Here is a 27,340-nt window from a genome sequence, read left to right as displayed (position 1 = left end):
TACATTTAGTTCCCTCAAAAAAGTCATTAATATAAATTGTGAATAGCTGGGGCCCAAGCATTGATCCCTGCGGTACCCCACTAGTCAGTGCCTGCAACCCGGAATAAGACCCGTTTAATCCTACTCTCCGTTTCCTGTCTGTCAACCAATTCTCAATCCATGCCAGTATATTACCCCCTATCCCATGTGCTATAATTTTGAACACTAACCTCTTATGTGGGACCTTATCAAAAGCCTTCTGGAAATCCAAATACACCACATCCACTGGTTCTCCCTTATCTATTCTACTAGTTACATCCTCAAAAAACTCCAGTAAATTTGTTAAGCATGATTTCCCTTTTGTAAACCAATGCTGACTTTGTCCAACCCCGTTTATGCTTTCCAGATGTTCTGCTATCACATCCTTTATAATAGACTCCAGCATTTTCCCCACTACTGATGAAAGGCTAACTGGTCTGTAATTCCCTGTTTTTTATCTCTCTCCTTTTTTAAACAGTAGGGTTACATCTGTAGGAACTGCTCCAGGGTCTACAGAATTTTGGAAAATGACCACCAATACATCCACTATTTCCAGGGCCATTAATAAGTAGTAATGACTTGGAACTCACTGCCTATGAGGGTGTTGGAAGTGGAGATGATCAATGATTTCAAAAGAGAATTGGATCGGCACTTCATGGAAATAAACTTGCAGGACAATGGGGATAGAGCAGGGGACTGAGTGAACTACAATACAGAGAGCTGGCATGGACTCAATGGGTCAAATGGCCTCCTTCTGTGACATAAAGACTCTCGAATGAGAATGTGGAACCTGCTACCACAGTAGGTATTTGTGGTGAATAGTTTATATACATTGAAGGAGAGTCTGGATAATCAGATGAGTGAGAAGACAATAGAGAGTTATGTTGATAGAATTAGATGAGGAAAGACGGGAGGAGGCTCGAGTGCAGCATAAATGCCTGCATGGACTGGTTGGGCCGAATGGCCTGTTTCTGTGCTGTATATCCTATGTAATACAGTACTGTCTGTGTGAAGTCTTTAACTGTCCCTCAGTCTGGTCTCATTACCTGATGATCGGAATTACCCTCCTGGAGATTAGTGACCAGCCTCGTCATGTTTGGGGAAAATGGTCTCATTTCTGTCACTTCTTAAATCCTGGATTTTATGGGAATGGGGTGATTTCCCCTGAATTAAATGATAAAACCGTGATTTCCTGTACTTTTTACTCTGTACAGTAGATCAATCTGTATAATACCTGGGGTGAGTTATATTGTGAAATGGTGCTAACTGCTGCTGTAAAATCCATTCTCCCAGGAGTTTATATAACAAGGAGAATTGATTCTGTCCCATTGTAAGTTTTAAATGTGCCTGTGCTCCTATTTTACAGGGGAGGGGAGTCTCTCACTTTATTCCCCATTAAACTGGCACTGCATTTATTTCAAGTGCAACTGGTCTGACAGTTTTTGGGGAATCTTTGGGAGTTCCCTTCCTGATTGGGGCCTCACGCACAGGGGACAGATTATGGGAAATCCCTGGGTTCAGGCCCCAGGTTTTTCCCAGGAGCTGCTGCTGTGAGGCCCCACCACTGACCGGTGTGTGTCTGTACTCTGGGGTTAATACCCCACAACACGTTAGATTGGAGTCTTTTTATCAGCAAGTTTAACCTCCCAAATGTCACTCTTTAATGTTCAGGACTGTGAATAATTCTAAACATTTACAGCTAAAATAATTCCTGCTTCCCCAATACTCCCAATCCAGGAAACGTCTCCCTCGACATACACATCCTGCATGGGATTGGATTAAATATCTAATGTTAATTATTTAAACTCAGGTTTCTGTCCTGTTTCTAGTTAAAATGCTGGATGTGGAAAATATTTGACATTAATTTTCTGTTCAGCTGGTTTATATTTTATATTTACATTTTGCTGTCCAGACTTATTAATGATGATTTATTGTAATTGAATCAGACTCTTTCAGTGACCTGTATTCCATACAGATTGTAAAATCCCTGATGGTTCACAAGGATCCATTTTAGATTTTCCAGCCCTGATGGTAAAACTAAACAATCCTCTTATTATTTGTCATTGTTGTGTTGAATCTGTTTCTCTCTGGTTTAACTGAACTGCAGCCGAAGGTTAACAGCTAAAGCTGTGCAAGGTATGATGGGAAAAGTTGCCAGCTTTACACAAGGAGAAGGAGCTGTGAAGCAGCTGAAGTCATTATTTTCCAGCCTGCTAGGCAGTGGGTGATAAAACATTCGATGAGACTGTGGGATGCCGTGGTAACAAGGTTACAGATAAGAAGGAAGGCCAGCAGATGTATTTTGATTTTAAAACTAAGCAGACAGACGACTCCAGGCCCTGAGTGTACGTGACAAAGAACATTCGCAATGCTGGGAGAAACTGGATAAGAAGGGGAGGCGAGGAGCCCCGAAAGGAGAAGACCTGCAGGACCATCACGGAAAGGGAACCCTGAGTTCACTTCAGTGAAGAGAACCCATCAGAGGGAGACTGATCACCTCACCTCACAACGGGTCGTATTGAAGTCCAAGCCGTGAGACTTGTGATTTATTGTAACAAGTAGTTTAACAAGTGAAATAACAAGTAGCTAAGTGATTTAAGTAACAATAAAAGTGTTTATACGAAGTATCTCGTGCAGGTGTCTTTTGTCCGCCACGACAGTTGACACCCGAGTTTGAGGGTCAACAGAACGGTTTCTTTCCCTTCATTACAGAGCAACAAGACAACCTGTGACTGTTCAACAGTTAGAGACAAATAAACAGTTACCTCAACTCCTGGAATTTGTGCAGTACGGGACTCAGCCGCTGGAGTCCTTCACACTGAATGTTGCAGCCATACAGATCAATGTTTTTTATGGTATCACAGAGACCAATAACGTGAGACAGGACGGCACAGTCAATTGGGGTCAGTTGCAATCCACTAAATGTAAGTATTTCAACAGATCCCACTGTGTCCTGAACCAGTGCTTTATTCTGAGACTCAAATAGGTAGTGCAATGTGTTCAGGAGCTTCCATTTACCAGTTACATTCATGTTTTTTCCAATCTGTCCTTTAACCTTCTCCTTCACCCAGTCAATCACTCGACAGGTTGTTTGATGAGGAAATTGACCCAGAAACTCCTCCAGGGGTCGAGCTGCCTGTGGGGAGGAGAGACCAGCAACAAAACGCAGAAATATCTCAAATCTCCCATCTTCCTCACTGTGAGTTTCACTGAGGAGATTCCAGATGTCCCCGGGATTTGGAGTCAGGAATTGTGCAAGTGCGGCTACAAACTCTTGGATGGTGAGGTGCGGGAATGTGTAAACCACACTCTGGACAGAATCATCTCTCTCCAAAAGTTCCATCAGGAATCCAGACAGGAACTGGGAAGGTTGCAGATTGTACTTGATCAAATCTCCATTTCTAAACACAATCTTCTTCCTGGAGACTCCTGTGAAGGCCATCTCACCGATCTTCAGTAACACATCACGGGGGTTTTCAATCTCTCGGCTATGGTTTTTCAGAATGTTGTAAATATAGTAGGAATATAGCTGGGTGATGGTCTTTGGAACTTGCTGCTGTTTCCTGTCTCTTTGTGTAAAGAAGGGACCCAGTGACAGACAGAGGATCGAGCAGTAGGAAGGGTTGTAGCACATGGTGTACAGGATCTCGTTCTCCTCCACGTGTTTGAAAACAGCTGCTGCCACCGTCTGATCTTCAAAAAACTTGTTGAAATATTCCTTCCGTTCATCACCAACAAATCCCAGGATTTCAGCCCAGACACTGATCTCAGCCTTTTCCAATAAATGTAATGCAGTGGGACGACTGGTCACTAACACAGAACATCCTGGGAGCAGCTTGTGTTGTATTAAACTGTACACAATGTCAGGCACTTCACAGCAGCATTCGGGATCTGTGCACATGTACTGAGGTTCTGTATTTCTCCGATTGTCAGTAAAATCGATCGTGTCCTTGAATTCATCCAAACCATCAAATATAAACAGCAATCCCTCTGGATTCTTCCAGAGCTCTCCCAAAATATTCCCAAAGTAAGGATACAGATCCAGTATCAGATTCCTCAGATTTATTCTGTAGTTAATAGTATTCAAATCCTGGAATTTAAAACTGAAAACAAATTGAAAGTTTGGGTATATTTTCCCAGTGGCCCAGTCATAAACAATCTTTTGTACCATTGTTGTTTTTCCAATCCCCGGGACTCCACTCACTGCTGCTGAACTCCCAGATTTGGATTTTCTCTGGGAAAAACTGCTCTGGAACAATTGATCAGTTCGGATTTTTTCCAGTTCTTTCTGGAGATGTTTCTCTCTCCACTCTTCATGGTCTCGGCCTCTTGCCAGCAGTTCATGTTCGACAAGTGTCCGATCTCGAACAGTAGAAATGACCGTTAGCTCAGCGTATCGATCAACCAGCTGGAAAATCTTAACCTTCTCCTTTATTAGGATAGTGTTCACTCTCAGTGTTTCAGTTTGTACCCGGAGTGTTTCCTTGTGTTTCTGTTGAACATCTTTAATTAGAACAGACAGGAAGTGGTTTTCAATGTTAGCTGTATTGATATAAAAACAACTTCTGAAAACATTTTATTATTCAATAAATGTTGCAAGATTTAATTCACAGCTTCAATAGAGGTGTGTGTATAAATTAAAACTCAGTTAATGAAAACCTCACTTGAAAGTGAACAATGGTGAAAAGAAGTTTTAAATCCTGATTTGATTCTAACATTTACTGAACATGGAGATGCCTACACAGGTGATATTTTCCCTCTGATGGTTAACATGATCTGTCCTGCCCTGTACAATTAGAAATCTCATTACAAATCCACACGTGATCCTGGTTATTAGACAGTAGAGATTCCATTGGATTCATTTTTAAAACCATCAGCAGTGTTTACCTTCTGTAAAAATGGAAAATTTGACATCGGACACAAGTGGGTTATACTGTGAATTGTCAGTAATCCCACTGTTATTGTATCAGACAATGAGCAGTTTATCTGGCTGGACATTGGCTCTCAGTTCAGCAACATATTAATTTAAAAATTCTCATTATTTTCAAATCCCTCCATGGCCTGGACCCTCACTATCTCTGTAACCACCTCCAGCCTGACAAAATTCTGAGGCTCCTGTGTTCCACCAAGGGTAGAGTAACACAGTTATGGCACTGGACGAGTGATCCGGAGATATGAGTTTATATACAACCATGGGAGCTGGGGAATGTAAATTCTGTTCAGTAAATAAATCTGGAATAAAGCTAGTATCAAGAATGTTGTTCATGAAAACTACCAGATTGTCATGAAAACCCACCTGGTTCACTAATGTCGTTTAGGGAAAGAAATCTGCCGTCCATCCAGTCTGGTTCTAGGTGACTACAGACACACAACAATGTGGCTGACTGCTGGCTGAAATGGCCTGGCAAGTTACTCAGTTCTATCAATTTGGTAAAAAAAAGTGTAAGCAGTATAAAACCAGACAAACCACCTGGTGCTGACGGAGGCTCCTGACACCACATGCATAACCAGCCCAGTTAACCCTGTAAACTCCTCTTCACCAACATCTTGTGCCAAAATTCAGAGAGCTGTCTCACAGACTAGTCAGGCAACAGCCTAAGATATTCATAATCACAGAATCATTTGTAGCTTCACCAGGTTGACACCTCATTTTGAGGTATGCCTGGTGCTGCTCCTGGCATGCTCTCCTGCACTCTGCATTGAACCAGGTTTTGTCTCCTGGCTTGATGGTAATGGTAGAGTGGGGGATATGCCGGGCCTTGAGGTTACAGATTGAGGTTGAGTACAATTCTGCTGCTGCTGATGGCCCACAGCACCTCATGGATGCCCAGTGTTGCATTACTAGATCTGTTCGAAAACTATCCCATTGAGCACAGTGGTAGTGCCACACAACACGATGGAGGGTATCCTCAATGTGAAGGCGGAACTTTATCTCTCCAAGGACTGTGCGGAGGTCACTCCTACCAACACTGTCATGGACAGGTGCATCTGTGGCAGGCAGATTGGTGAGGACGAGGTCAAGAATGTTTTTCCCTCTTGTTGGTTCCCCCACCACCTGCCGCAGACCCAGTCTAGCAGCTATGTCCTTTAGGACTCGGCCAGTTCGGTCAGTAGTGGTGTAACCGAGCCACTCTTGGTGATGGACATTGAAGTCCCCCACCCGGAGTACATTCTGTGCCCTTGCCACCCTCAGTGTTTCCTCCAAGTGGTGTTCAACATGGAGGAGTACTGATTCACAGTTGAGGGAGGGCGGTAGGTGGTAATCAGCAGGAGGTTTCCCTACCCAAGTTTGACCTGATACCATGAAACTTCATCAGGTCCGCAGTCGATCTTGAGGACTCCCAGGGAAACTCCCTTCCGACTGTATTCTACTGTGCCACCACCTCTGCTGGATCTGTCCTGCCAGTAGGACAGGACATACCCAGGGACGGTGATGGCAGTATCTGGCAGGTATGATTCCGTGAGTATGACTATGGTATGTTGTTGCTTGACTCGTCTGTGAGACAGCTCTCCCGACTTTGGCACAAGCCCCCAGATGTTATTCAGGAGAACTTTGCAGGGTCGACAGGGCTGGGTTTGCTGTTGTAATTTCCAATGCCTAGGTCAATGCCGGGTGGTCTTTCCGGTTTCATTCTGTTTTATTGACTTCGTACAATAGGTACAACTGAGTGGCTTGCTAGGCCATTTCAGAGGGCATGTAAGAGTTAACCACATTGCTGTGGGTCTGGAGTCACATGTAGACCAGACCAGGTAAGGACAGCAGATTTCCTTCCCTAAAGGACATTAGTGAACCAGATGGGTTTTTACAACGATCGACAATTGTTTCATGGCCATCATTAGACTAGCTTTTAATTCCAGATTTATTAATTGAATTCCCATTTCACCTTCTGCTCTGATGGGATTTGAACCCATGTCCCCAGAAAAATACCGAGTCTCTGGGTTACTAGTCCAGTGACAATACCACTACACCACTGCCTCCCCGCAGACAAGAAATAAGACTCATCGAAGACAGATTCTTAGAACAAAGGAATGAACCTTCGATACGCGACGATGTATCTGTGTTCCAGGAAAGGCTCACGAAAGCTTGTAACGTCGCTCAGGAACATCTTAAATCATCCCAAGCCAATATGAAAAAAATGGGCGGACAAGAATGCAAAGACCCAAAATTTTCAACTAGGGGATGAAATATTAGTATTATTACCTTTACAGGGTGAACTATTAAAAGCAGGTTCAGTATGAAGTGGTGAAAAGAGTGGGTACGGTAAATTACTTGATTGAAACCCGTGATCACTGGGAAAAGAATTGGCTGTTTGATATCAATATGTTGATGCAATATTACCACAGGGAGGAGGATAAACCAGTGCAGGTATGCTAGGTAATGGGGACTATTGAGAAGGAAAAGGATAGTGAGGATGAGGTAGAAGCAGGCCTAGACAATTTTCAGATTGAACCTCCTACTGTCCAGTTAGCTAATACAGAATGGCAAGGAAAATTGGACAACATGCTTTTGTACTTACAGACAGAACAACGTGAAGACCTAACAAGACTTTTCACAGCATTTAAGAGTCCGTCGGGATAAGCCAGGATGTACAACCTTAGCCACACATGATGTGGATATAGTGGAATCCATTCCGATAAAACTTGTTATCTCTTGCCCCACCCCTGCTTTATTTGCTTAAAACCTATTCCATTTCTTACCTTTGCTAGTTCTGAGGAAAGGTCACTGACCTGAAACATTAACTCTGCTTCTTTCTCCACAGATGCTGCCAGACCTGCTGAGTATTTCCAGCATTTCTTGTTTTTATTTCAGATTTCCAGCATCTGCAGTATTTTGCTTTTATTTTAGCCTATAAAACACCATCCTTACCGCTTAAGTCCAGACAAACAGGCTCAAGTAAAAGCAGAAATCCATGCTGGAAAACAACGTAACTGAATGGAGTCAAAGCAGCTGGAGTTCACCAATAGTTATTAGTGTTTAAATCTGACAGGTCAACCCAACTTTGCATAGGCTACAGAAAAGTCAATGCAGTAATGAAGGCAGACTCTTGCTCAATTTCTCGCTTGGAAGAATATTTACAGAGTGGGCAGTGCCATTTGTATTAGAGGTAAATTTGGTTCGAGAGATACTGGCAAATTCCTTTGACACCCCAAGCTCAGAAAGAAGCTGTTTTTGTTACAATGGACGGGATTTTCCAGTGTCAAGTGATACCACACAGATTACCGACTCAAAATAAAAATTCAGAGACTAGTGAACCCAGTAGTGGCCAGTGTACCTAACGATGCAGGTCATCTTGCTGAGGTGCTGGTCTTTAGGAATACTTGGAAACAACACATGGAAAAACCAGGAGACTATGTTTGAAGGTTGCAATTGGCTGATGGAAACAACCTTTGTAAAAAAAAAATGTTTAAACCAAAATGCTAGACTATAAAGATAAAGTTTATTGTTACAGCCTTATCATTTGAAGATTGGACACATTTTGGGGGGGAAAAACGACGTTATCGCCGATGCTTTGTCACAAATTTAACCTTATTTCAGTTCCAGGAGCAACAATGCTACAAAGAAAAATTGTGTTAACGACCAGTAGAATGAATGATGGGTATGAATGCGAAAATGTGTTTATACTGTTGGCGTTTCATTTCACCAAGGGCGGAGGTGTTACAAGTGTTTTATTTTTCAAAAGAAAACTTCGAGTTTTGTGTTTTGAAAGACTAGGAGAAAAAGGGATTTCTCTCTGAGAACACTGAATGCTGAACTGGGTGGGTATAGATTGCAAGGCAACCTGTTTCCAAACAACAGCAAGGGAACTGACAGGTCACCTGACTTACTGTTAAGAGTTCAGTTTCACTTTTGCTTTGTGAAAGACCAGTGCTGGACAGGCAGGAGGCAGAACAAACTGGCAGGCAGTTGTTTTTTTTTGTTCGTTTTTCTTTTTGCAAACCAGAGAAAGACCTCTCCCTGAACAGAAGACTTGTCTCTCTTAAGAAAGGGAATCCTACATCTGAAATAAAAGCAAAATACTGCGGATGCTGGAAATCTGAAATAAAAACAAGAAATGCTGGAACCACTCCGCAGGTCTGGCAGCATCTGTGGAAAGAGAAGCAGAGTTAACGTTTCGGGTCAGTGACCCTTCATCGGATGAAGTTGTGGCTGTGTTCTACCTGGAGAGAGAAAAACAGCCCTGGAGAGGAAAAGACCCAGAGAAAGAGGAGTTGCTGCTCTCTATGGAGAAAGGCTCCTTTGCTAAGAGGAAGCCCTGCATTGTTAAAGGTAGCAAATTGCTATTGCCTCCACGTTCTGGAAAATCTCTGCCTCAAGAGTGATTCCTGTTCTTTGTGTTTTGGGAGATCTTGAAATTTCAAGAAAGCTTCTATTGCTAGACTGTTACTTTAAAATTTAGGTAGAGCTGTTGCTGTATCCTTTGCTGAAAGACCCGTTTGACACCTGCTGCAGATGAATTACCTTGCACGCCTACCCATCACAGACTGTTCATCAAACCCGCCTGGAGAGACTTCGAGTAGCATCTGACTATTCGATTCTGGGATCCCTCTCCGATCTAGAAATATCCTACCAGCCCATGACCACCAACTATCTCATTATTGCTAAGAAATAGTTGAACACCAAAAAGCTTTTTCCCCCAGTTAACTGATTTTTGAATGCATGTGTGTGTGCATGAGGGCTAGGAAGAATAAGAAGTTATAAAATCTTTTTATATACAAAGTGATTGATGACAACGCTACGTCATCAGAATGCGCCGCGGTGCGCACATGCGCACACGGTCTCAGGCCCTCTGCGCATGCGCTGCGGTCCGGATTGCCAGGACCAGTTTGTGCAGGCGCAGATGACGTCATCACGAACGTCATCTTCCTCGGGGAACACGCCAGGTTGGCCTTTGCGCATGCGCCAACTGGTCCTGGCAATCCGGACCGCAGCGCATGCGCAGATGACCGGAGCCCGTGTGCGCATGTGCGTCAATCTTCCAAAAGCTTCAGCGCGAGTTTTTGAAAATGGAAGGAGGAGAGGTTTCGTCGGGCATTTTAGCTCAATTATTTAGTCATTTTGGACATTTGCTTCATTTTTATTAGACAGAGGAGATTGTTCCAAGGTAAGTTGCTCTGAAAATACATTTCAAGGGAGGGAAGGGAGGGAAGGGAAGGGAGGGAAGGAAGGGAGGGAGGGAGGGAAGGAAGGAGGGAAGGGAGGAGGGAAGGGAGGAGGGAAGGGAGGAGGGAAGGGAGGAGGGAAGGGAGGGAAGGGAGGGGGGAAGGGAGGTCGGGGGGGAGCAGCGGAGCGGCAGGGGAGTGCCTTTTTCTGTGCATGCGCCATAAACACAAGGACTGGCTGATGAGATGGAGCCAATTAATTTGCCCAGCAATTGCCCGGAAGCACCTTCGGATGGAGGTGGCCACGCGCTGAACATCAGTCATGTGCCACAATCCATGGATCCTGAGCGTTTCACCCCCTGGCCTAATGATCTGATGGACCATACATACGCCTGCCTGTTCAAAGCTCCACTACCCGCACCTGCGGTACCCTCTCCTTGCTGTTCAGTTACACAGTCACCTGTTCCTACACCCATCCAAGCAGTGCACATGGACACACAGTCACCTGTTCCTGCACCCATCCAAGCAGTGCACGTGGACACACAGCCACGTTTCCCCATCCGCCCTTGAAACAACCATGCAGAGCCTTGTGAGACTCCGCAATTGCCAGCTGCTGCCTGTCAAGCAGAGAAGGCATCCAAAGGGGTCAAGCACTTGGGGAACATTCAGCAAGAAGAGACTGAGCACTAAAAGAAACAAGCATGCCGTGTCCAGTGGTAGCACAAATGTGAATGCTCTTGCTGCGTACACAACTGGTGAGGTGGGAGTGCAGCCACACCATTCTCCATCCTCAGTGTTGCTTTAAGGCAAAGGTAGATAAGAGTGAAAGAAATGGAAGATGATGCTGATAGTAGTAGGCAGGATTAAATGGGAATGGATGGGAAGGCGCACGAGTAGCATAACCACTAGCAGGGATCAGCTGGGCTAAATGGCCAGCTTTATGTTCATAGTCCAAAAGAAATGTGCTTCTTTTTCCAGCACCCTCACATCATTCATGTTTTCCCTGAGAGCAGCATTGAACCATCACGAGATAGGGGCAGTTACATCATCCTGACTCCTACAGCTGAGGTGGGTACTAAGTGATTCATTGGCCTATACTGCAGAGCATAAAGCATGCGCAACAGTAATTTCATTGGAGGGAGGGAAGCTCTGACACTGATGTTCTTTCGTTATTTCCTTTCATGTAAAATGTGCCCTTGAGAAAACAATCCTTGACACTTAAGGACGGCATTCCAGCAAAGGAGGCAGTGCAGGAGATGACGCAAGGATGTGCTGATTCCTGCATCTGAGGTGGGTAATAAGTGCTTCATTGGCGACGTTATCAATTGGTGCCTTCACTGCAGAACTTAAAAAGGTGTGCACAACAGTAATTTCAGTGGATGAAGGGAGGCAAGCTCTGACTCTGATTTGCTTTATTTCTTTTCATGTAAAACATGCCGTCGAGAAAACAATCCTCGAGACTTACGGTCAGCATTCAAGCAACGAAGGCAACTGGATCATGCTGCGGAGCTCATCACGATGTGGAAAGGAACGTTGCATTTATGGATGAATTGGGAATGCACATTGGGATGCGCTTGGGGAACATTCACCAAGAATAGACTGAGCTCAGACTCTTGTGACTTTGCCTTCTTCACATGGACAATACAGTAGTGGAATAGAGAGCCAAGCGTTTATTCACCACAAGGCTCTCCAGGAAGAATCTCTTTAGCTGTGCATGGCAGAGACTCGGCCTGTCTGTCTAACGGGAATGCTGGACACATCCATGCACAGCAGTTCCTCGGATACTTAATGAACTTAATAAAACTTTTCAATAATTAAACCCAGAATTGTTGAGGTTTTATTTTGCATGCTATTTCCCCGACTTTGCAACTGCACTTCAGATATTCAACTATGGTGGAGGGGTGGAGGTAAGGGGGTAGAGGGAGGGGTGGGTGAAGAGGGGGAGGGGTGGGGAGAGGGAGAGGGAGCATGCAAAATGCAGGGACCAGACAGTTGCAATGCCTGAAGTACTGTGGAGAAGGGGAGAAAGCAACTGGATTGGGCATCCGCAGCTGGAGGGAACGGCTGAATGGAGAGGGCCGGAAGCGAGCGTGCGAAGACCTTGGTGTCACCGGGTCCAGGGACTGGCCAGTAAGTCTTTTGCTGTTGTGTTTATGGCGCATGCACAGAAAAAGGCACTCCTCTTCCGTTCCGCTGCTCCCCCCCACTCTCTCCCCTTCCTCCCCCTCCCCCCCCACTTCCCCCTCCCTCTCCCCCTCCCCCCCACTTCCCCCAGCTCTCCCCCGCCCCCCTTCTTTACCCCTCCCTCCTTCCCCCTCCCTCTTTCTCCCCCCCTCCCTCTCCCTCATTCTCCCCCCCTCCCTCTCCCTCATTCTCCCCCCCTCCCTCTCCCTCATTCTCCCCCCCACCCCCCGGCACCGCTACCGCTGCTCTCCCCGCGCTGCTCTCCCCGCTCCCTGCGCTGCTCTCCCCGGCCCGCTCCACTCTCTCACTCCGGCCATTGTATTCTGCCACGTGTTTGTTAGGTTTTATCACTGTGATTCTTTGAGCAGCGCCATCTTTAGTCCTGGCAGCTGCTACAGTCGCAGGCTGTGACGTTTTCGTGGCACATGCTGTATTTGCGCATGTGCCAAAACAGCGCCACCTACCGATCGCGTTGTCAACAATTGCGGTCTTTTATGTATACAGATTTAACCCATTACTGTTTAAGATTTAGTTTAATAGTAAATAGTTAATTTTGTTGTTGTTTAAAGAAACCTGGTTTGGTGTGCTTTATTCTGGGGGAGAAATAAAGTGTTTAATTTGGCTAATTTTCAGTAGGAAGGAAACTTTACTGGTATGTTGTGACCCGTGAAGTAGTGGGACTGAATTAGCAGTGCATTACTCCCACCTTGGTGACTACAATGTGAATAGGTATGAAGTTATCCACTTTCGTAGAAAAAACAGTACAACAGAGTAATTCTTAAATGGTGAGAGGTTGGGAAATGTTCATGTCGAAAAGGACCTGGTGTCCTTCTTCATGAGTCATTAAAAGCGAGCGTGCAGGTGCAGCAAGCAATTAGGAAGATAAAAGGTATGTTGGCCTTCATTGTAAGAGGATGAGAATACAAGAGTAAAAATGTCTTGCTGCAGTTGTATAGAGCCTTGGTGAGACCAACCCTGGAATATTGTGCACAGTTTTTGTATCCTCATTTAAGGAAGGATATACTTGCCATAGAGGGAGTACAATGCAGATTCACCAGACTTGTCCCAGGGACACTGTCTTATGAGAAGAGATTGAGGAAACTGGGTTTGTATTCTCTAGATTTTCAAAAAAATGAGAGGTGATCTCATTGAAACATACAAAATTCTTACAGGGTGTGACAGGGTGGATGTAGCTAGGATGTGTCTCCTGGCTTGTGAGTCTAGAACCGGGGGACCTAGTCTCAGAATAAGGGATAGGCCATTTAAGACTGAGATGAGGAGGAATTTCTTCACGCAGAGGGTAGGAAATCTTTGGAATTCTCTACTCCAGAGGGCTGTGAAAGTTCAATCATTGAGCATGTTCAAGACAGAAATTGATAGCTATCTGGATGCTAATAACATCAAGAGATATGGAGATAACGTAGGGTAGTGGCATTGAGGTAAATGATCAGCCATGATCTAACTGAATAGTGGAGCAGGCTCAATGGGCAGAATGACCTACTCCTGCTCCTTTGTTCCTATGCTGCTAATTAAAATTACAGGCGACTGGAAGCTAACAATTATTCAGCAGTTTTACACATACATTCATTGATTGTGGTTTGATAACAGTCCGGTCATGTTACTGATTAGAATTAGAAATTGAACTACTGCCCACTTCACTCAGTGTAATGTTAGAGCAGAAAACATTCGCAGTTCATCTGAACTGTTCTACCAATAATTATACTGCATTGTTTTGTTTTGGTCTTGATTTCCTACAATGCAGGTTTAGGAAATTAAAAATATGTTTCTGTTAGTCATTACATTGGGTTCAAAAACAACTCCAGAGTTAAAGGATTATTCTTTGTGTAGAATGAGATTCTCTCTTTCACTGTCATTAGGAAGTTGGCCAATAACTAACTTTCCAGTCACTCTGAACATTGTCTTTTCCTCACATTTCTCCACAGATTAATGTTCTATTGTGTGAACATTAACATATATTCTCAGATTGGATCAAACACATTCTGATGTCTCATTCTTTGCTGTGAAATGATAACGTTTTAATATTTCACATTTCTCCACCTCTTTCCCTACAGTTTAAAAGGAGACAAATCAGAGCCAGGGAACTACAGGCCTATCATGCTGACATCCCTTATTGGGAAGATGCTAATGGGATCAGAAAAGATGTCCTTTATGTTTACAGGGAAATGAAGGGACCAATAGAAATTTATAACTGAGCTTCTGAGAAAATAGCTTCTGACCAACAAATTTTGCAGAGTATTATTTTGAGGAAGTCATTGGGATGGTGGATGAGGGAAATCCTGTGCACATTGTCTACTTGGACTTTCAGAAAGTCTTTGATAGGGTTCCTCACACTAGGTTACTTCAGAAGATGGAATCTTGATGTATCAGTAGAAATTTGAAATGCTGGATTAGGAATTGTCTTCAATCCTGCAGCCAAAATGTTATAATTAACAGATGTGATTCAGCTTGAAGACATGTTACAAGTGACTGGTCCTAGACCTGCTACTTTTCACAGTCTGTATTAATGACCTGGACAGTGGCGTTGGGAGGATGGGAAGTAGGTTTGCAGATGGCACTAACATATGTGCAACGGTTAAAACGGTTGAGGAGGGCAATCAAATCCAAAAACATTGTAGATGTGCCAGGAGAGTGAAGCAAACATGGGAAATGGCATTTAATTTAGTTAAATGTAGTGCCACACATATTGATCGGGCAATCAGAGAACACAGGAATCATTCGGAGGCATCAATAGTGAGAGAGTGTGAGAGGGAAAAAAGATCTTGGTGTTATTGTACACAGATCACTGAAGGTTAATGACCAATGTAAAGAAATCATTGCTAAAGTTACCAAAGTACTGGGTTATATTAATCGAACCACTCAGTATAAAAGACAAGGCACCACTTTGACACTGGACAGGTCACTGGTCAGACCACATCTGGATACTGTGCCCAGTCTTGGTTCCCCCACATGGTGGATGATATAGTGCCATTGGAAAAGGTACAGAGGAAATCTTCAGGAATGATTCCGATCTTAGGGAACCTGAGCTACTGAGACAATGTCAAGGACCTTGGTCTATTTATTTTAGAGCAGCACAGACTTACAGGCAACCTGATAGAGGTATGTTAAATAACTGAATGGCTGGATAGAGTATATTATAGATAGATTATTCTAGTTTATCAGATTGGGAGGATCAGCAAACACACATTTAAACTATGTAAATGTAGGAATAAACTGGATGTTCGATGGTTCTTCTTTCCCAGAGAATTGTGAGCCTCTGGAATGTGCTGCTGGCTGCTGACTCTCTGTATACCTTCAAGAGGGAGCTGGACCGGTTCCTGACTGGGACAGAGATCTCACCATGTAGAAGGTAAGTGTCTTTCCAGGTAAAATGTGGCCCATGTAATCTCCTGGATTGCACGGGGATTGGGGGGGGGGAGCAGTCAGAGAGGAATATCACAGAGCACATTTTCCCATATTGACTCTGGGTATTGCCCAGGTATGTCCTGTACACAAAAAGCAGGACAAATCCAACCCAGCCAACGACCGCCCCATTAGCCAACTCTCAATCATCAGTAAAGTGATGGAAGGTGTCATCAACAGCCATCAAGCGACACTTGCTTCGCAACAACCTGCTCAGTGATGCTCAGTTTGGGTTCCGCCAGGGCCACTCAGCTCCTGACCTCATTACAGCCTTGGTTCAAACATGGACAAAAGAGCTGAACTCAAGAGGTGAGGTGAGAGTGACTGCCCTTGACATCAAGGCAGCATTTGACCGAGTATGGCATCAAGGAGCCCTAGCAAAACTGAGGTCAATGGGAATCAGGGGGAAAACCCTCCGCTGGCTGGAGTCATACCTAGCACAAAGGAAGATGGTTGTGGTTGTTGGAGGTCAATCATCTGAGCTCCAGGACATCACTGCAGGAGTACCTCAGGGTAGTGTCCTAGGCCCAACCATCTTCAGCAGCTTCATCAATGACCTTCCTTCAATCATAAGGTCAGAAGTGAGGATGTTCGCTGATGATTGCACAATGTTCAGCACCATTCGCAACTCCTCAGATACTGAAGCAGTCTGTGCAGAAATGCAGCAAGACTTGGACAATATCCAGGCTTGGGCTGATAAGTGGCAAGTAACATTCGCGCCACACAAGTGCCAGGCAATGACCATCTCCAACAAAAGAGAATCTAACCATCTCCCTTTGACATTCAACGGCATTACCATCGCTGAATCCCCCACTATCAACATCCTAGGGGCTACCATTGACCGAAAACTGAACTGGAGTAGCCATATAAATACCGTGGCTACAAGAGCAGGTCAGAGGCTTGGAATCCTGAGGCGAGTAACTCACCTCCTGACTCCCCAAAGCCTGTCCACAATCTACAAGGCACAAGTCAGGAGTGTGATGGAATACTCTCCACTTGCCTGGATGGGTGCAGCTCCAACAACACTCAAGAAGCTTGACACCATCCAGGACAAAGCGGCCCGCTTGATTGGCACCCCATCTACAAACATTCACTCCCTCCACCACCGACGCACAGTGGCAGCAGTGTGTACCATCTACAAGATGCACTGCAGCAATGCACCAAGGCTCCTTTGACAGCACCTTCCAAACCCGCGACCTCTACCAACTAGAAGGACAAGGGCAGCAAATACATGGGAACACCACCACCTGCAAATTCCCCTCCAAGTCACACACCACCCTGACTTGGAACTATATCGCCGTTCCTTCACTGTCGCTGGGTCAAAATCCTGGAACTCCCTTCCTAACAGCACTGTGGGTGTACCTACCCCACATGGACCGCAGCGGTTCAAGAAGGCAGCTCACCACCACCTTCTCAAGGGCAATTAGGGATGGGCAATAAATGCTGGCCTGGCCAGCGACGCCCACATCCCGTGAATGAATTTAAAAAAAATGTTTCCATGTTTTGCTTGACTGTGGGAGTGGTGTCTTGTGGGGGTAAGGGGCGAGGGAGGGATGAAGTTTTTAGCTATAATGCTCGAGCCTTCGTGGAATGGGGTGGGTTTGATGGAGCATCTGGTCTCTTCCTGCTCATCATTTTGGTGGGACATATTGCTCGGGATGCAGGAACCCTTAACATCTGGGTCAAGGCACTGCTCTTTACTGTGAGCCCAGAGCATCCGTGCAGCACACAGGAGGTTTGTATTAAGATTCACAGCTTATCAGGATCCTGCCAGATGTGTCTAAGATTTCAGAAATAATAATGATCAGCAGCTGGATTAAGTGAAATAATACAATGTTCACATATTTACAGGATATGACAGAAATCATATGAATTGTAACTTGAATCTATGCAGAATATTTGAGAATTGACAACAAATCCAAACAATTTTCAATCTTGTTTCTCCAGCCTTTGATTATCTGATTCCCAGATTCTGTCAATCTCTTAAACAAACGGCTACAGTCAATCATTCTGATTCTCGGAAGTGAAATAAACAGTTTGAAATCTCCATGTCATCACTTACCTTTCAGGTCACTGGGTATTTCAGATAAACCTCGTGCGATGTCCATATAATCAAATGAATCACAACCTGTTAAAATCAATCAATTTTCATGAAATCAGATTTGTGTAATATTACAGTAAATTCTGCCGTGTTTGAATCTGAAGTTGAATTCAGTGTGTGATTTTACCGTACCGAGTTCCTGTATTTCTTTCAGTATTTTGTACAACTTTGGTAACCTGTGGCACATTTTCACAAAGGATTCCCACATCAGCCTTCGGACCCGAGAGTCTTTCTCCATCACCAGATTTAGGAGAAGTTTGGAACTGTCCGCCCGGTTTCCCTTCTCCACGAGCTCAGTGACTTTCTGTAAAGAATAATAATGAATATCTGAATTCTCAGTTTTGAGCACAGAAAGCAGTCACTGGGCCGGGTACTGATCCATTCTGAACATGGGCTGAATATTCTGTAAACATCTTGATTCAGACATTAATGGCAAATAAATGTGATAAAACTAAATTCAAAATCAGAAGTATTGTTCTCAGAGAGTGAGAAATCACTGAGAATCTGCAGTATCTTAATGGGATTAGTTTTCTCTGTCCTTCAGTGTCCAACATGACATCAGATACTGATTGACAATATGATCCACTTGTTTCTCACACTTATTTCCTGCTGTCACACTTTGTGATTTACTCAGAAATAAAACAGCAGTGAATCAGAACTCAAGTGACAGGGAAGGACGATTCTGAACTGAGGGAAACAGCGAGAAAACCGTCTGACAAATTATCACCAACCAATCGAAACAACCCCTGTTGATTTATCAGTCAGGAGAATTGACCAATAATTATAATACTGAAAATCCAATCACTCCATATATATTCCCCTCAGTAATTGAAATGTCAGATACGCAATGTTTTGTACACCCACTGCCAGTATGAAACCTCAGTAACTGGGAGAACATATCCAGCAATGGATAGTCAGGACTTCCATCGCCAACTTACATTTAATATTGGAATTTTAATGTCGATAAACAACCCAAGATGTTTCACAGAGGCTGAATCAGACAGCGGGCCCGAGACAGAGCAGGATAAATTGGCACAGGTGACCAAAACCTAAAGAAAAGGTAAGTTTTAAGAAGGAATGGGATGGGGATCGGTTTCAGTAGTGAATTTCAGAGTGTGAGGCCCAAGATAACTGAAAGTTTGACCACCAGTGGTGGTGTGAAGGAAGGGCTGTACAAAAGGACAGTGTCAGAGCAATGGAAAATTCCAGTGGTATGAGAACTGAAGAAGGGAACTGCGAAAGGAAGCAATGGGGTCATCAAACTATTTAAATAGAAGGACAGGAATTTTAAATTGAAGGCCTGAGGGTTGGAAGCCATTTTAGGTATGTGAACACACATGTGATATCAGAAATGGGACCTGGAGGGGACAGGGTACAGGCAGCAGACTCTGAGTAGCTGAAGATTACAGAGTGTGTAAGGTGGGAGGCTGGGCAGGAGAACATTGGAATAGTCGTGTCTGGAAGCATGGACGAGGGCTCAGCAGGAGATGGGCTGAAGTAGGGGTAGAGACTGGCAATGTTACATAGATGGAGAGAATGTCGGATATGGAGTTCAGATTGAGGGTGGATGCTGAAATCACAGACAGTCTGTCTTAGCCTCAGGCAGTGGCCAGCAGGAGTTGACAATGTGTCTGCACACCGACACCAGTGTGGTTAAAAATGTTGAAGTCCGTGGTAATTGTAAATGTCTTGCTCCAAGCCTTTAAACCTGTGTTTTAAAATAACCTTAGCCGCTCGGTTATTTTAAAACACAAGTTTAAAGGCTTGGAGCAAGATATTTAAAAATATCAGGAGCGAAGGTAATTAAAAAGCATCAGGGCCTCTCCGGGTGGGGCAGATCACTGACTGTGATGGGAACAGGCATGGTGCTGGTGTATGACTGGAGCAGGTGCTGGAGATGGAGAGAGGGGGTCGGCAGAATGCAGGAAAGTACTGGAGCTGGCGGGTGGAGGAATGGAGGGATGGAGCCAGCGGGTGGGGGTCTGGGGGGGACGGAGCCGGCGGGTGGAGGAATGGAGGGACGGAGCCGGCGGGTGGGGGTCTGGGGGGACGGAGCCAGCGGGTGGGTGGGCGGTAATGCTTCACAAACACCCCCAATAAGCAGCTCCCGGTCCCACGGGACGGCAAGTGCGGAGCTTCTCCTGGTGACAGGTCCGGGTTAACGGCCATCAGCGTTCCAGCTCTTTTGGAGGAAATAAAGATGAATAAACTGTAACATCAAACCCCAAAACTTGAAAGAAACTTATTTCAGTTATAAAGGGGCCTGGGGGAGGGGGAGGGGTGGGAAGAACGATTTGAGACACAGCACAGGTGGGGTGTGTGTGTTAGAGAAAACCTGCTGGAAAGAGGGAGAACAAGTGATGCAGAATGACAACAATTCCTTTCATTAAAAAAAACACCTCTGACCGAAACAAACTAGAAACTCCCCCAAAAATACTAGTTTAGCATTAGAGAAAGGAGAAGAATGGGAAGTTGAGTAAATGAACCGTTTCACAAAGACCACAGCAATATTGCGCAGGTTCTGATGTTAACTTTGCGAAGGACATCAAACTCCACAGTCACATCTCATTCAAGTTTTGGACTGGAACATATTTTATAAAGTCTAACATGTATTAAGTGTCCTCAATGACCAAGGAGGGACTTGGGAAGTAGCTGTGAATTCTAATTGGATGTTAATGTTTTTTCCCGCTTTTGTTCTTACCCATTAAAAAAACGTGGCGTTAACTTCGAAAAGAAAGATTATTCAACCCAGCTTGGGAAAGAGACTGTTACTTCTCGCAGTCTGGTTTTTGTCACATAATAGTTTAGCTCTCTGCCTATATGCAAATACAATGTTAGCACATGGTGTAGCGAGCTCTATTCTGTCAACAAAAGTAATTCACACTGGCATCACATACTGTTTTACTTGCTTGTTAGCAAATACAGTTGTACTGCTTTCCAGTGATGTTTAGCTACTTTATTTATAGGGAGAAATGTGTTTTAAATTTACTCTGTTTTGATGACATTAGGTTGGCTATAGACTTTATATGCAGATTAACTGTCCCCATGTCCATGGTTGAGTCAATAATTTTGTCAAATGTCTGTGCTGCAACATGTTGGTGAATATCACTGGTTGTCTGGCAGGGGGAAAAATCAAGAGGTGAAGAGATGGAGTTTGTGGTGTCAATCTTCCCAATATCTAATGGAGAACATGGAGAGCGACATTCCACACCGAGAGCACAAGGGCAGAAAATTACACACTGAATGAGTTCAATTTCCTGATATTCCACCTGGGAAGTGACGCTGCACACCAAGGGCACAGGGGAAAGTAACTGAGCAAGTTGTGGACAGTTTTGGAATGAAATAAAACAATCGAGACACTGTCCTGCAGATTCATCAGGATGTTACCAGAGACTAAGGAGTTAATGTGGGATTTGAGAATTTAGCAATCATTCCCGCAAGGTGAGAAAATTAAGGGATGAGTTGATGGAAGTCTTCAAGACTGTAAGTATGCGATGAATTAAATGCAGAGTATTAATGGGAAACCAGGTTATTCTGTCCCTTCAGTTTCTTTTTGGGTTGTTTTCCCGTTTTGTATTTCTCACATTTTCATCATTTCAGCTCTTTGTGTTTAAATGGCTTTTGTTTAACCCACAGGCTATTTTTGTCATCTAAAGTTCCCCAATTTACTATTAAGCAGTTTCCTGGCTGGTTCATTGCCTTCCCGCCAATTCCTGCCTGTTGCCTCTCTTCTCTCTTTTTTCCAATCCGACTAAAACTCTTTCCCTTTGTTTTCAGTCCAGACTCCAGTTACACTCGAACCACTACCCTGTTCTTTGTACAGATACTGATGGATCCACTAATATTTTCACCTCTTCAGAACATTGTTTCAGATTCATGGTATTTGCCATTTTATCCTTTCTTTCCTATTTCCCAGTTTCTATCCTTTAACAATCTGCAATTTGAAGATCTAACATTGCAACAATTCTCAGTGGCAGCGTGGAAGCAAATTACATGTTGGGGTGTATTAACAGTGCAAGATTGAGCTGAAAGAATGAGATAATCCTGTCACTTCATAAAATCATTCATGTGACTGCACTTAGATGACTGTAGAATTCTGATTGACTCAGTACATAAACGTTAATGTTGCTACTGAAAAGAGGAAGTAGAATAACTGAGAGAAGGGAGTGGTTGGAATTGAGGAACTATTGTGTAATCTGGGAATGTCCTCACTGGAAAAGAGAATGTTGAGAGGTGATATGATTGCTGTTTCACTTTGTCCAGTACAGTAGAAACAGAGGACACAGCCTGAGCTTCAAGGAGGGTAAATTCACAACTAATCTCTCATAACAATATTACAGTGAGTGAACAGTCAGTCTGTCGGACACACTCCCTAGGGAGGTTGGAGTTAATATTGATTCATTCAACTGTGAATTAGACAGATATATTTCAGAAAATAACATTTTGAGATGCACTATTAGTGTAATTTAAGATATGACAGTTTTTATTTATTCATTCATGGGATGTGGATGCCTCTGGCATGGCCAGCATTTATTACCCATGAGAAGGTGGGGGGTGAGCTGCCTTCCTGAACCGCTGCAGTCCATGTGGTGATGGTACACCCACACTGCTGTTAGAGTTCCAGGATTCTGACCCAGTGACAATGAAGGAATGACAATATATTTCCAAGTCAGGATGGTGTGTGACTTGGAGGGGAATTTGGAGGTGGTGATGTTCCCGTGCACCTGCTTCCCTTGTACTTCTAGGTGGTAGAGGTCATGGGTTTGAAAGGTGCTGTCGAAGGAGCTTTGATGAGTTACTGCAGTGCATCTTGTAGATGGTGCATACTGCTGCCACTGTGCGTCGATGGTGGAGAGAGCGAATATTTAAGGTGGTGGATGGGGTGCCAATCAAGCAGGCTGTTTTGTTTTGGATGGTGCTGTGTTTCTTGAGTGTTGCTGGAGCCGCACTCATCCAGGCAAGTGGAGAATATTCCATCACACTCCTGATTTGTACCTTGGTACTTGTATGGCACGAATGTTATTTGCCATTTGTGAGCTCAAGCCTGAATGTTGTCCAGGTCTTTCTCTATGTGGTCACAGACTGCTTCATTATCTGAGGAGTTGCAAATGGAACTGAACACGGTGCAATCTTCATCCCCATTTCTGACCATATGATGGAGGGAAGGTCATCGCTGAAGCAGCTTAAGATCTTTGGGCCGAGGACACTGCCCTGAGGAATTCCTGTAGTGATGTCCTGGGGCTGAGATGATTGGCCTCCAACAACCACAACCATCTTCCTTTGTGCTAGACATGACTCCAGCCAGTGGAGAGTTTTCCTCGATTCCCATTGACTTCAATTGTACTAGGGCTTCTTGATGTCACATTCGGTCAAATGTTGTCTTGCTGTCAAGGGCCAACACTCTCTCCTTTCCTCTAGAATTTGGTTCTTTATCCAGAGTTGGACCAAGGCCATAATGAGGTCTGGAGCTGGTTGTCTGTGGTGGAACCCAAACTGAGCATCGATGAGCAGATTATTGGTAAGTGCCTCTTGAGAGCATTGTTGACGACACCTTCTATCACTTTGCTGATGATTGTGAGTAGCCTATGGGGCAGTAATTGATTGGGTGATGGATTTGTCCTGCGTTTTGTGGAGCAGGACATACATTGGCAATTCTTCCAATTTGTCAGGCAGCTGCCAGTGTTGGACCAGCTTCCTAGAGATGTGGTTACTTCATCACTACAGATGTGATATCGCCGGGGCCCATAGAAGTTGCTGTGTCCAGTGCACTCAGCCATTTCTTTTATCACGTAGGGTAAATCAAACCGGCTGAAGACCGGCATCTGTGAAGGTGTGGACCTCAGGATGAGGCAGAGATGGATCATCTACTTGAAACTTCTGGCTGAAGATGGCTGCGAATGCTTCAGCTTTGTTTTCTGCACTCTGGGCTTCGCCATTATGGATGATGCAGATGTTTGTGGAACGTCCTCTTCAGTTAGTTGTTTAATTGTCCAGCACTATATGACTGGGTGTGACAGGACTGTAAAGTTTTATGATTTGTTGGTTGTGGGATCACTTGTCTGTTTACAGCATGCCACTTCTGCTGTTCAGCATGTTGTCCTGTGATGTAGTTTCACTATGTTGGCACCTCAATTTCAGTTTGCCTGGTGCTGCTCCTGACATGCTCTCCTACTCTCCTCATTGAACCAGAGTTGGTCCCCTGGCTTGATGATAATGGTAGAGTGAAGGATACGACAGGCCATGAGGTCACAGAATGTAGTGAAATATCATTCTGCTGCTGCTCGTGGCTCCCAGCACCTCATGGATGCTCAGTTTTGGATGATAGATCTATTCTGTATCATCACATTTAGAACGGTGGTAGTGCACACAACATGATGGAGGAGTCTTCAGTTCCCAAACGTGACTTAGTCTCCACAGGGACTGTGTGGTGATCACTCCTACCAATACGGTCATGGACAGATACATCTGCGACAGATAGATGGGTGAGGACAAGTAGATTTTTTCCCTTGTGTTGGTTCTCTCGCCATCCTCTGCATGCCCAGTCTGCCAGATATGTCCTTCAGGATTGGCCAGCTCGGTCAGGAGTGGTTCTACTGACCCACTCTTGATGGACATTACAGATTCTCCACCCTCACCTCCTCCAGAGTAAATTCTGGGCCCTTGCTTCTTCCACGTGACATGAAGGAATACAGATTCCTCAACTGAGGGAGGACAATAATCAGAAAGTGGTTTCCTCGTCCATGTCTGACCTCAGGTCATGAGATTTCACGGGATTCAGAGTCAATGTTGAGGTCTTTCGTGGCCCACCCTGTTTACTGTATATCACTGGGCCACCATCTCCCATCGTTCTGTCTGGTGGGAAAAGACATACCTAGGAATAGTGATGGAGGAGTCTGGGATATTGATTGATGGTTAGACTCGATCATACCTAGGTCAGGCTGTTGCTTAACTGAGCTGTGGGATAAGTTCTTTCAATTTTTTTTCCAAGTCTGCAGATGTTACTGAGGAATTTGGAGGGTCAGCGGGCTGTGTGACAGAATATGATTCTGGTCGGTCCACCTGGTTTTACTATTCTACTTTTTTGTAGCAGTTTGAGTGGCTTTCTAGGCCATTTCAAAGGGCAATTAAGAGTCAACCACGCCACTTTGTCTGGAGTCACAGGTAGGTCAAGCTGGATAAGGATGGCAGGTTTTCTTCCCTAAAGGATGTTACTGAACCAGCTGGGTTTTGACAAATATCCAGTATTATTTAATGAATTCAAACTCACAAACTGCCACAGTGAGATTTGATCTCAGGTGTCTGGATTATTGATCCAGATCTCTGGTATAACAATCCAGTAACATGATCACTATGTCACTGGACCCAAACGTGGTGAGTGTAACATGCTTGGAAGGAACAGGTGACTTTAGACCTCTGGTTCCCAAAGCTCTCCACCTCTGGGCTTTTCCACATACCTGGGTCTGTTGTAGACTAGCTGATAGAGATCAGTTAACAATTAACAACTCCATTATCAGTGCAGTATGTGACTGCCCAAATGTTAGAAGGTGAGTCAGACCTTGGTCATTTTTTACCCAGCATTTCCTATGCTCCCATGTTACAATATTCTATCAGTTCTGTGACATTAGAACAAATTAACCTCATGCTGTATCCCTCCCACTTACTTGATGCTCTTGTCCAGTGAAATGGTCCTCCTCTTTTAATATGAGACTGAGTCCCTCCACTCCTTCTTCAATCGCCTGTTCTAGTCTGTCCCGGTAGAATTTCATCAACTTGAACAGCTGGTAATCGTCGCACTTTGTCAGGAAATCAGTGATTGTGGAGTTCGGATCTGTGAACACAAATGGAGAAAACTAAACACATTGTCGGTATTCTCTCCAAACTGTTACATTTCCTCTGATATCAAACAGCTGAAACCTCCTGTGAGCATTACCAAACAAAGAAAGTGGGGGTGGGGCAAGAGATAACCAAAGAGAAAGTGTTGATAGGACAAGGTCACAGAGAATAACTGACCAGAAGATCATGGGACAAAGACAAATGGTACGTTAATGGTGTGGTAAAAGACAAAGCACAGAGGGTGTTAATTGACAGAACAATAGAACAGCCTGGCCCAAAGCACAAACATGAAAAAAGCAGTGGGTAGGCACATGGTTAAAAAAAATGAATGATGAAACAAAATAAAACAAGCAAATAAAAAGTAAAAAAGAAAAAATAACTAACCCTTCATGCTCTGAAATTATTAAATGCAATGTTCAATCCGGCAGGATGCAGCATGCCTAATCGGGGAATGAGATGCTGTTCCTCGAGCTTGTGTTGATGTTCACTGGAACACTGCAGCAATCCCAGGACAGAGATGTGGGCATGAGAGCAGGGGGGTGTGTTGAAATGGCAAGCAACCGGAAGCTTGGGGTCCTGCTTTCGAACTGAGCGGAGGTGTTCCGCAAAGCTGTCACCCAGTCTGCGTTTGGTCTCCCCAGTGTAGAGGAGACCACATTGTGAGCAGCGAATACAGTATACTACATTGAAAGAAGTACAAGTAAATCGCTGCTTCACCTGAAAGGTGTGTTTGGGGCCATGGATAGTGAGGAGAGAGGAGGTAAATGGGCAGGTAATACACCTCCTGTGATTTGCATGGGAAGGTGCCGTGGGAAGGGGATGAGGTGTCGGGAGTAATGGAAGAGTGGACCAGGGTGTCGCGGAGCTAACGATCCCTTCAGAATGCTGACAGGGGAAGGGAGGGGAAGATGCATTTGGTAGTGGCATCACGCTGGATGTGGTGGAAATGGCGGGGGATAATCCTTTGGATGTGGAGGCTGGTGGGTGGAAAGTGAGGACAGAGGGAACCCTGTCGCTGTTCTTCGGGGTGAGGGTAGAAGTGCGGAAAATGGGCTGGACACGGTTGAGGGCCCTGTCAACCACAGTGGGGGAGGGGGGGGGAATCCTCGGTTGAGGAAAAAGGAAGATATATCAGACGCACTGTCGTGGAAGGTTGCATCAGCACAGCAGATGCATCGGAGACAGAGAAACTGGGAGAATAGAATGGAGTCCTTACAGGAGGCAGGGTGTGAAGAATTGTAGTCAAGGTAGTCATGGGAGTCAGTGGGCTTATGAATATTAGTAGACAGCCTATCCCCAGAGATGGAGATAGAGAAGTTGAGGAAAGGAAGAAGTGACAGAGATGGACCATGTAAAGGTGAGAGAAGAGTGGAAATTAGAAGCAATGTTGAGAAAGATTTCCAGTTCAGGGCGGGAGCATGAAACGGCACCAACACAGTCATCAATTTACCAGAAAAAGAGTTGGGGGAGGGGGCCTGAGTGGGACTGGAACAAGGAATGTTCGACATATCCCACAAAAAGACAGGCATAACTAGGACCCGTGCGGGTACCGATAGCAACACCTTTTACTTGAAGGAAGTGAGTGGAGTTGAAGGAAAAGTTGTTCAATGTGAGAACAAGTTCAGCCAGGTGGAGGAGAGTGATGGTGGATGGTGACTGGTTGGGCCTCTGTTCAAGGAAGAA

The 27,340-nt window shown here is 44.6% G+C and overlaps 1 protein-coding gene across 4 annotated transcripts in view; it reads right to left on the bottom strand.

Moving 5' to 3' along the window:
• The window catches only part of LOC137361406 (NACHT, LRR and PYD domains-containing protein 3-like), a 73,151-nt gene extending 47,495 nt beyond the window's left edge, over positions 1 to 25,656 (bottom strand). For 2 of the 4 annotated variants that reach the window (XM_068026274.1, XM_068026273.1), the window contains exons 1-5: positions 25,486 to 25,650; positions 17,957 to 18,128; positions 17,786 to 17,851; positions 5,315 to 5,437; positions 2,784 to 4,521 (exon numbers count right to left, since the gene is read on the bottom strand). In XM_068026274.1, the coding sequence (XP_067882375.1) occupies positions 2,784 to 4,521; positions 5,315 to 5,437; positions 17,786 to 17,851; positions 17,957 to 18,128; positions 25,486 to 25,590 (2,204 nt within the window). In that variant the 5' untranslated portion in view covers positions 25,591 to 25,650. Of the gene's footprint in view, positions 1 to 2,783; positions 4,522 to 5,314; positions 5,438 to 17,785; positions 17,852 to 17,956; positions 18,129 to 25,485 lie in introns of all 4 variants that reach the window. The other 2 variants (XM_068026276.1, XM_068026275.1) reach the window with 1 other exon arrangement.
• Positions 25,657 to 27,340: the final 1,684 nt, after the last annotated feature.

The sequence above is a fragment of the Heterodontus francisci genome, unplaced genomic scaffold, assembly GCF_036365525.1.
Source record: "Heterodontus francisci isolate sHetFra1 unplaced genomic scaffold, sHetFra1.hap1 HAP1_SCAFFOLD_940, whole genome shotgun sequence".
In the NCBI taxonomy this organism is placed as follows: domain Eukaryota; kingdom Metazoa; phylum Chordata; class Chondrichthyes; order Heterodontiformes; family Heterodontidae; genus Heterodontus; species Heterodontus francisci.
Note: the sequence above shows the minus strand (reverse complement) of the source record. Positions and strands in the feature narration are given on the sequence as shown.